The 16,433-nt window shown below is 43.5% G+C and overlaps 1 protein-coding gene across 7 annotated transcripts in view; it reads right to left on the reverse strand.

Annotated features, from left to right (window-relative positions):
* Window positions 1-62: 62 nt before the first annotated feature.
* Window positions 63-16,433, reverse strand: part of DICER1 (dicer 1, ribonuclease III) — a 66,532-nt gene continuing 50,161 nt past the window's right edge. For all 7 annotated transcript variants that reach the window (XM_039884136.1, XM_039884134.1, XM_039884138.1 and 4 more), the window contains 7 exons: window positions 15,122-15,905; window positions 11,615-11,770; window positions 7,649-8,531; window positions 5,753-6,021; window positions 3,080-3,242; window positions 2,913-2,988; window positions 63-2,555 (listed from right to left, as the gene is read on the reverse strand). In XM_039884136.1, the coding sequence (XP_039740070.1) occupies window positions 2,390-2,555; window positions 2,913-2,988; window positions 3,080-3,242; window positions 5,753-6,021; window positions 7,649-8,531; window positions 11,615-11,770; window positions 15,122-15,905 (2,497 nt within the window). In that variant the 3' untranslated portion in view covers window positions 63-2,389. The remainder of the gene's footprint in view (window positions 2,556-2,912; window positions 2,989-3,079; window positions 3,243-5,752; window positions 6,022-7,648; window positions 8,532-11,614; window positions 11,771-15,121; window positions 15,906-16,433) is intronic.

Here is a 16,433-nt window from a genome sequence, read left to right on the forward strand (position 1 = left end):
AAAAAAAAAAAAAAAAGAAAGAAAGAAATGCAAAATAGCTAAAGTTTGCTGTTGATAAAATATTTTGAATGGTAGCAGGAAATTTGAACCCCTGAGAATGTATGACCTAATCACATCCAAGTCTGAACTTTTTAGTATTAACAAAAAATACTCTTCTTAAGGTTACAAAATATATTGAGGCATTTTCTCCCAACGGGAATTGTAACTGCGGAACAATCTGGTTTTGGTGCCAGGAAGCGAGAGAACCCCTTAACACTGGGATTAGTGCATTAGATACAACGCAAAGCCCTAAGCTCCTGGCATCAGGTAGTTTAAAAATTATCAAGAGACTTGTGATATAACTTCATCACAAATCACCCTCCCTCACAAGTAAAATTTACATGCTTGTCTTTCTTGTTAATTGTACATGTTTACAGTTATATATAATTCAAGAACTGCTTGCTTTTAACTTGCCAGATCTCGCATTGAGGTTTTTTCAAAAAACAAACAGAAATCTAAGGTTCCAAACCAGAATTCAATATTTTAAAAACGAGCCCACTCAAATTAATTTACTCAAAAACTCATTTAACAATTTAGATCTCAATGTTAAGTTTGAGGTTGGAGACAACAAGTAACGTTGGAGAAGCTTAACACCCCCGTCACTCCGGTCTCCTTAGGAAGTGACGTTGACGGTGTTCTGGGTGACACGTGCAGAGGTGCGTCCCTGGGCGTGAGTGCTGCAGATAAAGCAAGACGCACAGTATTCGACTGCAATTCGAACGCAAGTGCAGCATCGCACGAAGCGTCAGTTCAGAATGACGTGCTGGGAAACGTTAGACACCTCTGCTCAGCTTTCTTAAACTTCAAGCATAATTAATGGGGCGAATTGCAGCAAACCTCTACTGGTGTGTTGGTGGGAGTGCAAGACTGGCCCACGGCTTTTATAAAGGTAAATGAAGAGGTATCGTAGGTACAGTGCAAAAAAAAATTAAAATTTCAAGCATAATACATAAACATAGCACCAAACGGGGGAAAAAACGCATGCAAAAGAAAAGAAGAACTGAGGTATTTAAGTGAAGAGTGCCTACAGGTCTAATTAAAGAAACTCAGGCAAACGCCTAAAAATGTCTTTTTTTTTTTTCTTTTCCAAAGATGGAAATAATGAGCTAGTTTATCTAAATTAATGAGCTAAATCACTGATGTATCAAAATTACGGCAGTTTATCGCAAACGTTAAACTTTCATGGCATTAACAGCACTGCTTTGGTAGGTGAAATGTGCATGCAAAATTGTGAAAAGTACAGTAAGAAATTTATGTGAGAAGACTAACAGTAAAGGTGCTGGGTTCTGCTTCTTTAAATAAGTAACCGATCAATTACAAAATCTGCAGCATATTTTAGGTGTGATATGTCTAAAGTTTATTTTGTGAGAGAAACAGCCTACAGGGCAAAATTATTTGCCACAAACAATTGCCATCAGTGGAACGACCTAGCGGGAGGTTTTTAATAAAATTGTGTACTTAGTCAAAGATCCTTTTAATGGTGGTGTTTTTAAAAATCCATAGACTACATATTCTGGGTTTTAAAATGTCTTTAGTACACACAGGACAGAAACTGTCATATCCTGTAATAAGTTAAGTTACAACTATACTAGTGAGTTGTAAATATCACGCTATCTCAACGTCTAATGCGTAATAAAATGAAGGGAATGTAAAGTAGTTTGTTCCAAAAAGATCAGAAATTAAAGACTATCCATGAGGGTGTTACTTTTAAGGCAAGAACCTTTTTTATGCAAGACTATGTGGCATGAGAACACTAAAATCCGATTCGCCAACATGCCAGCCAATGCTCATTCGACACCTGTCCCTAGCTGTCAAGTGCAGTAGCAACTGGGCAACAGCGTCTCACACAACCTAACGTGGAGAAGAGACGACGCTGGCACACTCCCCTCACGACCCGCGCCCTCCCCCATGCTCCCCGGCTTATGCACCGGGCGAGAATGGCAGCACCGCACACACTGAGGGGTGGTACGGGACCCTAGCCCTAGGGACTGTCTGAGGTTTCAGCTCCGTGGCTCCCTAACACTAAGCGAAGGTGACAAATTAAGCAAACAAACAAACAACTGTTGATAATTACGCTGAGCACTCGCTAAATGCCATCGTTAAAGCACTCTTGTGATTTAAACAAAGCGGGAAGTGAGGAAAGAAGACAAGATTGTGTTTGCGCAAAAAACTAAAACTACAATTAGTTCCAAAATTTTTATACATATGTTAAATGCAATCTATCTTGTTATCACACAAACTTTAAATTCTGCCTTCAATTCATTCTGTTCAATATCAACTTTAAATCATCCTTTTCAATTTAAATATTTTCCACCTTAATTCTGCTTTTTTTTAATTTTAAAAAGGGGCTTCAGCTGTTGGGAACCTGAGGTTGATTAGCTTTGAGGCTTCGTAGGGCTCTTCTGGCTGCTGCAGACTTGGCGATCCTGTAACTTCGGCCGACACCTTTGAATTTCCCCTTTCCCACCACTTCCACGGTGACCCTGACCTTGCCATCGTAAGTCCTCTCGGCCGGGCTGTAAAGAGGCCAAAGAGCATGAATTAGAAGTCAGAGCGTTCATGACCACTGTCACTGGCACCGAGTGTGCCCCCTCAGGCCAAGGGCCCCGCGAACGAGCTGACAGCTCACAGAGGGCGGGCCGCTGTGCCTTGTCACACATCACCGGCAGCGGGCTGCCGTCTCCTCTGTAATTCAGCATCGCTTCACAAAAACAAAAAGAGAAGTCAACCAGACTACGAGTGGAAACTGCATAAGAGTGTGCCCCAGTGTAAACATTTTCCAGAATCATGGGTTTATGGCATTTTTGAGAACTTTCCCCCCTTGTTTTTAAGTAATTAAAAGTTAAATTTTTTGCACGCACATTTTTGCTTACCTAAATTTGGCAGTTTCTGGTTCCATTTCAAGCAATTCTCGCACAGGGGAACGGGGCACATTCGCAGAAAATTTTTCTATAATCAAAATGAAAGAATAATGTGAATAATATCCTTGCAGTTGTTTTTAATTTTGACTTTGCTTCTTTCGGAGGGGAGCCAACAGTACCTATTAGCGGCCGCATCATAGGATAGTACACCTGCCAAACCATCTCCAGTGACATCCCACTATCCATGTAAATGGCACCAGCAAGTGACTCAAAAATATCCCCCATGGCCTTTGGAACTTCAATATCCTCTTCCTTCTCTTCATCCTCCTCAGATCTCCTAAGCTATCAGAGAGAAAAGTGACTTGTAAGCAAAAGGCCATTTCGAAAGGCAGTCCACAGGGGGTGTTTCTTTTCTTGGATATGACTTTTATTATATCTTTAACAAAGGTAACAATACCGACCCTTTATGACACACCTACTACGTGGTAACAGGTTCTTCACAAACATTATCTAAAAATAAAGTGTTTTCAAACTTCAAAAAAAACAAAGGAAAAAAATCTCCTCCTATTTAATATCTATACCCAGCGAAGGAAAGATTTCTAAATAAAAACAAACACAACTTTAATACGAAATTAGAAATAGTCAATAAATGTATTTTAAAAACTTTTCAAATTCACTTGTAATCAAAGAAGCGCATGTTAAACAGTCTACTGCCCAGCACTGGCGAGGGTCGGACACACTACTGACGAGCACGGCGCTGCAGAGGACGGAGCTGCTTCCGGGAGCGTGAACTGCCACTTTTTTGGCAGGGAAATTCTATTTGGAAGATATTTTCCTCCAAGGTCCCTTTTAATTAAACTATTTAATACATGTTAGTTATAATAGAGTACCCGACACATATCACGTATTCAAATTAATAGAGTAATAACTTACATATGTATCCAAAACCTTTAAAAGATCCTAATTCTTTGATGCAGCAATTCCATCTCTAGAAATTTATTTTATTTTAAGGAAGTAACTGGATATATGAGCATATCCATCACATCCATGTTTATTAAAAGCCCCAAATAAAAACGATGTAAATATCCAGCCACAAAGGACAATCTAAAGTACATTACTTTATAGCAGTATGTTGACTATCGTGCAGCTACTTAAACATAATGCAGTCAATACAGGGAATGCAATCCACAACATATTAAGTGAAAAGAAGCGGTTGTAGTAGATTCTGCATAACGTCATTCCCTTTTACACGTTTATATATGTGGGCGTCTCCACACTTTTGTAACAATACATCCCAAAATATTAACTTTGGTTATTGCTGAGGTAGTATAGTGGTGTCACTTTAATTTTCTTTTGCTTATCTGTATTTTCTATAATAAACACAAATTACTTGTGACGGAGAAATAAAAAGGTGAGACAGTAATTTCTAAACAGATTGTTCAGTCACACAAAGTTCTATGGAACTCATTTATAATGCTGACTAGTGAAAAAATAAGATAGTTATTGTTCATATATCATGGTTTTAGGCAGAAAGGAATTTTAAAACTTACGGAGTATAATTCGCTCCTTTTACAGATGAGGAAAGTGAGGCCCAAAAAGGTGGAAATATTTTCTTAAGATCAAACAGTATATTAGAAAAGCCAGACCATGACATTTTCAGTTTTTTGTAACTTCTATACGTGTTTTTATAAACAAAGGGAAGAGGAATGAACAAAAATAAGACCAGTAGGTCTCACTGTTATCAAAAGAGAATTTAAATCTAATTTTAGTGAATTTCTCAAATTTTAAGCTTAAATATTTCTACAGAATGAGACTGGAAATAACACTGAACACGACAGTTCTAACGCCTGGTCACACTGCCAGCTGTGCTCAGCTCAAATGACAAGCCCGGGAGAGCGTCCACGGTCAAGGACACGGGCTGTGAGCTTTCCTTCCGCACGTATTCGATGTGGTTTACGTGCTGGCTGTCCTTCAAAACTGAGACTCTTAATTTCCGTCACAGAAAGTCAAGGGAATGCACGAAATCCTCAACAATGGTTCGGTACAACTGAAAAAAGGGAAGGTACAAATTCAAGAACCAAAGTTGGAATAAATTCCTTAACTCCCTAAAAGAAACCTACAAAAATAAGGAAACAAAGGAATCGGAATGGGAAGAATGAGGACGAGTGCCCCCACCCCGGGAACTCGGGGATGTGGACAGACGTCGGCGGAGGGCCGGGATGTGGGAAAGGTCTAAGCAGTATCCCTTCCGACAAAACCGCAAAATCGGTCACAAACGCGTGTGCTCCGGCACCAGAGAACCTTTTGGCGGAACTTACTAGAAGGCTCGCAAATTCCAATGGGTAAAAATTCTGAAATCTGGTTTTTTAAATGAGATTTCCTCATTTCACGTAGAAGCAGGTATATTTGTGCTGCTTACCTGAGCCATGAGCAAATGTCCCCGATCCACTGCGAGCGGAAAGGTGGACACGACAAAGCCCGCGGAGCTGTCCTAGGGCCCGGCTACTGTCATGTGGGGGCCAAGGGTGGCGCCTGGCAGGGCTGGCCCGGGGTCAGGAGCCTGGATCCGATGGGAGGGTGAACACCTGACCGCTAGGCTCCTTCTCCTCCCGCGCATGGCCACACATGCCACATGGGGGCGGTCAAGTTTAAAAGGCTTGCCCAGAGCCTGCAGCTCAGCCCCGGCCCTCCCAGGGGCCGTGCAGCTGCTGGGCACCGCAGCCTTGACCTCCAGCCCTGACCCTCGCTGTCCCTCTAGACAGCTGTGCAGCCTGAAGTCTGCAGCTGCCGATGACGGAGCCGGGTGGCTTACTGCAAACACTCACGTTAACGTGCTTTTCAGCAGCACTAACCTCGGAATCCATCCCTTGCATTTCGTTCTTCTCAAGCTGAAACTGCACGAAGTCATCGATGACGTGGAAGAGCTCAGGGGACACCGCTTTGAAGTACTTGTGGTAGTCGTACTTCACCGCCAGCGACGCGAAGATGGTGTTGTTGACCAGAGCAGACCGCAGGTCCGTCAGGACCCCTGGGGAGTGCTGCCGCGGGTCTTCGTAAAGGTGCTTGGTTATGAGGTAGTCCAAAATCGCATCCCCCAGGAATTCTAAGCGCTGGTAGCAATCTGGGAGGGCGGGGGAGAAGCGCAGCCATGAGTCAGGCAGGAACTGGACGCGGCTCCCGCACAGTCGCCAATGCAGAGGTCAGACCCCCAGAGCCGCTAAGTGACTTTTACTTGGGTTGTCGATGACAAAATTATCGGACATATTTGACTATCTGATATTACGGAAGCCTCTGGCAATTAAATCTGAATGTCAAATTAAGCACGTTGCTTACATATAACTGGGGTCCTAAAATATCTAAGTGGCCCAAAGACTCGTGCTTGTTAAGGAAACACCTTTCCCAGGTGATACTATTATCAGCGAACCCTGCTCCTCTGGCGCCGTGCTGGCTGGGCAGGTGCCGGGTCATCACGCTAGAGTCTCTGTCACACCCTGCGCACGCGCCTTCCACACACTCTCCGCTTCGCTGCCTTCAGTGCACACGGCCGCACCCACACCGGGATGTGTGAGTGATGCCATGCCTCACCGCTCCCGGCTGTGTGTGTTTCACAGATGACACGTAGTACAAGAAGACCCTCTTCTCAACCTGGACTAGAAATACTGCATTCGACACACACCAAGAGACCGAGAAAGAAGGTTGCAGGAGTGAGCGGAGACCTTAGGCAAAAGCGGTCAGCTGTCAAAATGTGAGAAGTTATCAGCACTGACCAGCACCTCGACCTTCTCAGTGAAGAAACAGAGTGCACTCGAGTGAAGAACCCGAGGCAGGGATGGTGACTCGGCCCCAGTGAGTGGACAGGCAGGCGCTGGGCTGCTGGAACCCGGCTCTCGCTGCTGCAGAGTGCGGAGAAAACCCTGCCTTGTCGCTTCTCCACCCAGAAAAAGAGGTTCTGCTTGCACCAGCGTCTTCCTAGCCAGCGTTAGATCATTTTTCACTTTTTGGCTTTACATTTTTCAGACCATCTTAACCTACATTGTTTTTCTTAAATAAACTTTATGCTTTGCTTTGGTATTCGGGACTCGAGTACTTGCTATTCTGATACAGAAAAATATGTAGACTTTAGACGGTTCACAGGCTGAAGCTGATTTCATTTTCAGGCCAGTGTTCTTCCTTCTAATCTAATGGCTCGGGAGCCTGTGCCATAAAGGAGGGGGAGAAACAGAGCACGATGCCAAGCGGAAGGTGACAGTCAGAGCGAGGGCAGCGGAACCTTCTGTGAAACAGTTTCTTATAATCTGTTCACCTTTAGATATAAAAAGGCCTTAAGAGAGGGGTCTTTTTGTTCAGGAAGAACAATAAAAAGATGTGGAAATACATCCGGAATATACAGATAAATCAAGAACCAAAGGCGGCAGCACGGAACAGGCATCGGAAAGACAGTGGGGCAGGACAGAACAGGAAAAGCGCAACAAAATACTAAGGCTCGAATTTCTCTAATTACGCAGCACGTGAAATGACACATAGCGAGTATATAAGATGGCTATCCCCCCTCCCAACCATCGAGGTTAGGGGCAGTGCATGCTCCCAAATAAAGGCTTCTTTCATTTTCCTTCTGCTTCCTCCCCCGCCATGCATACCAAGCACTGAGTCTGTACATGCACAGATCATTTTTTTTACAAGGCCCAAATAATGCGATTAACACATGGTCGCATTCTCAGAGAAACGAAGCTGGCTGTGGGGCTCCTTACCAGTAATAGTATTGTAGTGGTAGGAGGCATGTGTAAAAGCCTGCAGAAGGTAAGCCTTATTCTTGAATCTGTAGTTGATTTTCTTTTCGAAATTTTCGAAACCCGATATCAGGTGATTCAGCGTTTTATCTGCATCTGGATGGTCAAACATACATCGTGGTGGAATCTTCAAACAACCGTATTCCAAGTCTTTAAACACGGGGGAGCGGGGGCTGGCTGCACAGGCGGCAGCGCGGCCCCCTGAAAGGCTCTTTTGTTGGCTGCCGAAACTCTCCCGCGTCAGGCATGTGGCCGTTTCCCGGTCAGTCCTTTTAACGACCGGGAGCACCTTCAGCCCCAGCGAGCAGAGGAAAAGCTGAGCGGCCCTCTCGCCGCAGCTGGTTAAGTAGCAGCCCAGCAGGGCCTCCACGCAGTCCGCGATGCTCTTGTCGGCGATGCACTGCTCCGTGTGCAGGTCGTAGGAAATGGACTGCTTCCCCGCGTCCACGCCGCAGCTCTCCTCTGACGGATTCCAGAACCCCACCACAAAGTCGTCCTCCTCCACGGCCTTGCTGGGGTCCAGATAGCACATCGCATCCCAGGAGCTATAGTCAAAATCCTCAAAATCCGCCGAGAACGGCATGCTACCTAAGGAGGACTTTTTGGGCATTTTCCATTCATATGCAGAATCGGTGGTTGAAAAAGGAGAGAGAGAAATTTTCTTTACGAAGGCTCCCGACCCCATCAGCATGTTGTCTATGAACTTGATGTGCTCCTGGTCGTACTCCAGGAAGTCGTCCTCGTACTCGGTGTCCTCCTTCGGGGCCCTCCACGTCAGGCCCTCCTCCTCCTCCTCCTCCAAGTCGTCGTCCAGTCTGCCATTAGCCAGCATGCAGTCTTTTGTCTGCAGCGAGGGGAACGGGGAAGAAGGGGAGACATAGCTGCTGTTTTTAAAAGGGTTTGAGACTCAATAAAAGCAAGGGTTATGGATAATTTCAAATGACAACCACAAATACTAAAAGGCAACTTTAAAATCATGGCCATTTGTTTTCAATTAACATAAAATAAGTTATTTAATCACATAAACAAAGTAAAACATGTTCTTTGAATGTTCGTTTTCTAAGTTATAAAATGACCTTTTATCCAGTACGAAGCTTTAAGTTAAGGATTTTACACGTGGATAGAAAGTTAATGTCCACACGGCAAGAAACTTAGCTGAGAGCTCTACCTGGCAGGACACACAATGAAAGCACTCATGCACGGGCCCCTTCGAGTTCACTGACAAAGTCTTAAAATGTCTTAAAAAGGTTTTCAAATTAATAAAATTAAATTCCAAATGTAGAAAAAGCATTATCTTTGCAATTAAGAGTATAAGAAGAAAAGAGGTAAAATTATTTTTTTAAATCTTTATAACATTAAAAACGTGCAAAAGTTTCATAAGGTTTTTGTCCCTATTTCTACTTCAAATCAAAGTACATTTGCCGTGATGTAAAACTAAACTGCTTTGCTTGAAAACTAAAAGTGGTCACTGAACTAAGCTTAGTTCAAGTTATGAATTTGAGAAATTATGCTTTTCCCCTCCACTGAGCTACGGTAATCAGGGTAACAGATTATAGCATAACTGACAAAAATAGAAGAAAATTTAGACTTACACGAAACACAACAATCCAATTTCTGTCAGAAGATCCTTGCTAATTCCAATTTCTTTGGCAAAAGCTTATTTGTGAATGACAACCTTAATAATAGGCCAAGATTCAGGAATGATCTAACTTTTCTGCAATGCTAGCAAGATGCCAAATTTCTGTTGCGCAATAAATTTTTTTTAAAAATGCAAAAAACAAGACTTTATTTTTGGGAAAAAGCAGGAGCATGTGTTTTAATTATGATAGCTGATAACTTTCCAGAGCATTCTGACAAAAAAAAGTTTTCAAACTTTATCGAGCACTTTTCAAATACTGCAAATATTTTCATTTTAAGCCACACTCAAAAGAGATACAAATAGTGTATCTGTTTGAAAAGAAGCACAATGAACCAAGCCATATAACTATCTAAATTTTTTTTAAGAAAAAAGTTTGTAAAACTTTTCGAGAATAAGGAAGAACACCAAAAGAAACTACAGTAGCAGACAGACCTCTAGGAACTATTTCCTGTTAAAAACCCTACACCTTGCCAAGGTAACATGAGATGTTTTTGACTGTTGTTCGGTCCTTAAGGAAAAAAAAAAGTCAAATTGCAATTTAAAAAAAAATCAGACAATATTTTAATTAAAAAAAAGAACCCTTGTATACCTTTAGTAAGATGTTAACATAAGCTACAATTGGCAGAATATGAAAAATATGCAAAAGATTGGGTTTTATCACGAATAAACTGTGTGATCTTGGGCAAAGTTCTTTAAGCCTCTGGGTTTCAGTTTCTTAATCTGCAAAATAGTGGGATTGCGCCTCACTAAATGGTTTCCAAGAGCACTTCATGCTCTTAAAAAAAAAAAACAAAACAAAACACCAGCATGAAACTCTCCTCCTACAGTTCAAGTGGACTTTCCGAGCTATTAACACCGGCAGCATTTCCATGCAAAGGTTTCACGAAAACCTATTTGCTGAGGAGCAGGGCGGGGAGAAGAGGAATGGGACAGACATGCTCTTCAACGTCATGTAAGGAAGAGCCTATTTCGATAAGTAGAAACTACTCAGTAAATGTATGAACAGTATTTCTAATGCATTCCAAGAACCAAAGTGCCAGGTCACCTGAAACATCAAGAAAAATGAGAATTTTTTGTCGTACCTTTTAAAAAAAAAATTAATCAAAAGGGCATGCCAATGTCAAGTTCATGCTAATTTTAAGAGCCAATTATATTATGAAACAGTATTTACAAGGCAGGACAATTGTAACTGGAAAGTTTTTTGTAGAAATGCAATATTTTCTCTAAAGTTCTCAAAATCTACACATTTTCTTTTAAGGTTCTATCTATTTCTAAATTAATAACAATGTGATTTTTCAAATCCAAATTGCATTAAAATATTCTCTTAATGCTTTTCCACAAGTTTAACTACTGCAATTAGTCGAATACTGCATGACTTAAAAATATATTCAATAAAGAGGTAGAAATCAAAAGAGTCAGGGAGTACACGAACTGGAAACACTTAAGACAGATATCTAGGATGTACGTGTCAGAAAGAAGAGCATGTATATTTAAAAAATATAACCTGTGAGAGAAACGGCATTCTCATTGTTGGCCCGAAGTAAAAATGAAGCAACAACGACGCAGTTTATTCATTAACGCGCAAAAAAAAAAAAAAAGTCCGCAAAATGAAACTGCCTCTCCCTTTGGAAGAGACGCCGGAGTTCTCCAGCCAACTGGACGGCCTGCTCTCACAGCTCGGCTCCAAGGCCCTCCACGGTGCCCTCTGGTGGCCCGCAAGACAAGACGACGTGAAGCAGCTGCAGCTAACATTCCGTCTTTTGAAATCATCTGCCAGATGTAAACTATTTCCAGAAAACTACAACCTTTACATATGGAGATTTATTTATTTATTTTTTCTTCTGTAAATCACAAGAGGAGAAACAATCCTGAGAACACCCTGAGCTGCAAAAGCAAGATTTTACTGAAATTTAATTATTTCACAGGCAGACTTAGGTTACTTGGAGATCATAGGTTACTGAAGTCATTTCATTACACAGAGCGAAGGAGCTATGATGAATTATAACACAGAACAGTACAATAAAATGTTTTAGGGTTTTGCTTTTTTTTATTTTTTTGAGTCACAACATCAGATACTCTTCTGCCTCTGGCAAAGGAAGATAATAGAAATTGTCCTCCGTCAGAATTGCAACATTGTTTCTAAATTCAATGACAAGATAGTCTATTTATGGTTATTAATTCAATATATTGAATATCTACTCTATCACAAACATACCAGGAAAAGTAACAAAAATAGAAAATTCTCCCCCGCATCAAAAAACAATAACTTCCAGCTACCAAAAACTTACCATTTCGTCTTTTTCCCATTTATCTGTGTTACTTTTGTCTTGATTTACTACATAACCAGGAGGAAGCCAATTCACGGGGGGATCGAATATCGACACCACCATGCGGCTGGGCAGCCCCTTCTTCTTCCCAAGCCGGTACAGATTACAGTTGCTGACCTAGAGCAGAAAAAAATCTGTAAGACACTTACCATAAATGACCGCTGCTGGAATTCATGCCAGGCATATTAACATACTTTACATAAACGTTCTTCAAATTACTATGAGTGGTCATCAATAATAAAAACTGTATTTTTTTTCTCCCTAGTCACGAGAGGAAACATTAAATTCCCACATATTCTATGTCCTTTAGTGTACTTAGATGAATACTTCTGAATATTAAATGCATATCAGAAGAAATGTATATAAATATGCAAATTCCTTATAAAGTCAGAAGAAACAGTTGAGAAAATTTCAGCCTTTTGAAAGTACAATATGATATGAAATGCAAAATGCTAATTGGGACTACCAGAGAAAAGAATCCATATAAAACAACGGTCCCTAACCCCATCTGTGGCCTGTTAGGAACAGGCCGCACAGCAGGAGGTGAGCGGCCAGGCAGCCAGTGAAGCTACATCTGTATGTGCAGCCGCTCCCCACGCCAGCATCACCTCCTCAGCTCCACCTCAGGTCATCAGGTGTCAGATTCTCCTAGGAGCACCAGTTCTGGGGACCGCTGTAAAAAGTCCAAGATGCCCCAACAGAAATAAAGGGGGGGAAGCTCCATAAACTTCAGCTGTAAAGTGGAAATTGGCACGGAACATAGCTAAAATAATTTTATATTCCTAGAACTTAAGGCAGAATTATGATTTCAATTGTACTATTTTCTCAAACGTTATTCCCTTGTTTTGGATAGTACTTCAAGATATTTCGGTTCAATCACTTTAAAATAGAGCAAAAGGCAATAAAAAAAAAACTCCATTTTTATTCGCATCAATAAAACCCTCTGGGTCTGTTTTTCTAAAGCCTCCATCTCCTAATTTACTCGAATCACTGCATTTGTCTTGTTTTTACTTGGAAACTAGGGTCTAGAACTATTGATCTCATTTTCATTTTCTAAAATCTGGGATTCTTTTTATTTAAGTACTTCATGCGCCTTTTTTCCACATTAATTCAACACCATGGAAAAAGCACCCACCACGGAAAGCACTGGCTCAGGCATCCCCGAGAAAATGGACGGAGCCGGCGAGACAGAGCGGCGGTCCCTGCACAGCACTCAGCTGGGAGGGGACGGGTTTACACAACGCTGCGTGCCAACCGGCTTTCCCACGCTGCCCGACACATAGCACGCAATAAACGCCAGTTTCCTTTCCAGGTGATGAGAACACAACAGCACAGATGCCACAGAGAAGATAAGTAAAGTGCAACGGGGACTCCAAAGGGATGGAAATCACAGTCAAAGGCGACAGAAATGGATGGAAGAGGAGGAATGAACTAAGTGAGGGCTGACGTGAGGCTCCACGTGGGACGGGACGAATTCGGCAGGTAGAGATGGGTGAGTGCTCCGAGACGGAACACCAGCCGTGCGCGCACGGAGCCGTGTGCACACACGGAGCCCGGGTGCAGAGCAGCGAGGAGGCTGGAGCCTGCCTGCGGCGGGCACGGACGTGCCTGGGGTGCGCGCACTGGGCCCTGCATCTCTCAGCTGGGGGGAGGGTTTCTACAGGAAAACAGGGATCAAAGCTTTTTGAAAACGATGAATTTTCAAAATAGAAATGTCCTTCTTACAGAACAGAGCATACATACTGGTACTTCCTGCCAATTCTTAGCCTCTGATATCGTCTTTCTGCAACCACCCCGGGCAATCTCATTCATTCTCCAAGCTCCAACCATCATTCATGACTACTCCCCGCTAAACTGTATCTGAGTCCTAAATTCTCAATTAGCTGAACGCTTCACCAAACATTCCACTTCATATTCCATGAGGTCTAAAAACCCAGCCCCAACCCTGACTCCCACACCTCTGTGCGCACCTCCCCAGCAGCACCGCCACTGCGCTAGCCTCCCAATGCTGTGGCTGTCACCGCTGCACCAGCAGCCTGCCTCCCCCAACACTGGGAGGCAGAAAAAGACGGTGAAGGGTACGGCTCTAGCCTCAGACACGGTCCTGACTACCCGGGATAAGCCAGGTGACTTCGCACAAGCTAACTGGATTCTCTCGGCAGTTTTCTCATCTGCAAAATGTTTTCTACCTCCCAACGCATTGCCTGGTGCGGACAGGGTAATGTCACAGAGGTCAGTGCAACACGGTAGAGCTAGGTCTGCCACCTGCGAGCCACGTGACCTTGGGCAAATCAGCCTCTCCTGCCCCGGTACGCCCATCTACAAAATCAGAATAACAGTGGTGTCTAGTTAGAGTAAGCACTTCGTAAGTTGGGCTAAAATGATTATTTCCTCTGAAGCATCACTTACCTCGGCCCTCTCCTCACTGCCAAAACTCCAGCTCTATCCCATTTTCTGCTCGAGCTCAGGCTTCTTCAAAGGCCCAGCTGATTGCTCAGAGAGGTTTGGTTGTGCTTTTCAACTCACAGTGCATTCTGCTACCAGACCGATCGTTTAAAACTACCCCTTTATTAATATTTATTAACAGACCCTTATGCATAAAGGGCCCGGCCCGGCGCTGAAGAGCCCCCAGAGCGGAGCCTCAGCCCACCTGCCTTTCCGAGTCTTTTCGCAGGGACTTCCACACTTCTGACTGCTGCCGCCACCGATTCGGAGCGCCAGCACGCACTGCCACCACTGGTTTTATTTACGCACTGTCAACGTACCTCTTCTGTCACCACCTTCCCTGATTACAACTGACACTCTTTCCGAGTGCTCAGGGTGATCTGAGGCTTTGTATGGCATTTGTCAAGCCAGGTCCATGTTGCCTTGTGACACCTCTCTTACCGTTTCAACATTTTACTGTCATTACATTTCTTCCTTAGACCTTTGTCCCACTCTGACTTGGGGAACACGCCCTTCCTCTGGTCTGTGAAGCTCTGCTTCCTTGGATCTCTCACGGAGCGAGGGGCAGGCGCTGCTTGTCCCCGCCTACCTTGAAAACCTTGCAGATGAGCTCCTCCGGGAAAGCCCCGTGTCATCCACGTCTGTATGCCCCGAATGCCAAAACAGTACCCTCCCAAAAAAACGTTTAACGCAACTAAACTAAAGCGCAAGCTCCTGGAACAACCATGCTGCCCGCTTACATCGTCCTCTGGATCTAGCAGGGGCACGCGCCCTCACGAATAGTTGTGCTTGAACTAAATTTCTATCAATAAATAAAGCGCATACAGATCAGCGAGCCCCCAAAAGCTGGGCGCTTTGTCAGTGAAAACCGGATTCGTGCCAAGTCTTGGGTGGATGTGCCACAGGCTTTGGCTGCGCGTGCCCGGTGCGGCACACCCCGCGGCTGATACTTTCCTCATCCTCTGAAACAACCGAGTACTTATAATTACTCTAACTGCTCAAAATATAAGAATTACTTCTCACCTTTTTGCTTCTCATATATGAAAGGCGGCCCTCATGAGCATCAGGATAAGTGCAAAACAGGTAGGTGGTGATGGCATGCTTTAAAAAGGAGTCGCCAAGCATCTCGAGCCGCTCCAGGTTGAACCCATCGCTAGCATTCGAAAGGGTCAAGGCCTGAAGAATAAGCCCAGGATTTGGGCCGAGAGTCCTCGAGGAGCGCCCGGGAGAAGGGCTCTGCTTAGAACCCGCCCTGTCCTCGAGCGTGGGGACAGCCTCTGCAGTGCCAGGCATCGCGGCCGTCACGGGACTTCCATCTGAGGTAGATTTGTTAGCATTTCCATCAAGGTATTTATTACTCAGTAGAGTACATTCATCGCTGGGCTTGGGCTGGTTCTCATAATTGTATAAATTCTGAATGGGATATGAGGTAGTTGGTTGTACAGGTATTTCCTGCTTGTAGTAATTCAGCTGATTTCCTTGGCAAAAGTCTCTGTTAGCTAGATCATAACTGCCATTGGCAAGGTTTCTATTGTAAGAAAGACCATTAATTGCTGTCAGATCTGTTGAAACTTCAATTGGGAGCTTACCAGGTGACTCATTGAATAACATTCTGCAGTTCACAGACATTTGGTCATGATTTTCTAGAGAGGAGGTTCGATTAGCACCTTGATGTGCAGCATTTTCAGGGACTACAATTGTGCTGTGCTTACAGTAATTATCATTTTCCGCTGAAGAGGAGTTAGCAATTGAGATGAAAGATTTGCTGTCGATAGATTTTTTCCATCCGAAGTCTAAGTTAGGGTATCTGCGAAGACATGTTTATAAATTTCATCAGGTCCTTCACGAGGGCTAGGCTTAGAACAAGAGCAATTTGAATGAAAAATAAAGAGCCATACAAATACACTACTACTTTAGAAGAAAAACGAGTTTCCGAGGCAGAAATCAACATTACTGCATGTCTGCACAGTGTGAACTGTGACGGGGACGCGGTTCGCTGCACTGCTTTAACCCCGGCCTGGGGGGCGGTGGGCTGCTTAGGTCTGGAAGTCTGCAGCTGGCCTGCGGGGCTAGGGTTAACTAGCTGGGTAACGCTGGACAATTTACATTACCTCTCTGTGCCTGAGCTTCTGCACTTGGAAGAGGGGCTAACAATTCCTACTATTATATTTTAAAGTTCCTCAGTCTCTAGAACTATCTTGGTCTTGTGCCAATTGGATAACCAAAATTAATTTGAGTGGTTAAACCAAAAACTTCCTTAGAATGCGGAGATTTTACCAGTGGGAAGAAAATAATGAAGGTAAAGAATGTACTGAGGCAATCGCTTTTTAATATG

The sequence above is a fragment of the Pteropus medius genome, unplaced genomic scaffold (genome assembly GCF_902729225.1).
Source record: "Pteropus medius unplaced genomic scaffold, Ma_sr-lr_union100, whole genome shotgun sequence".
NCBI lineage: Eukaryota > Metazoa > Chordata > Mammalia > Chiroptera > Pteropodidae > Pteropus > Pteropus medius.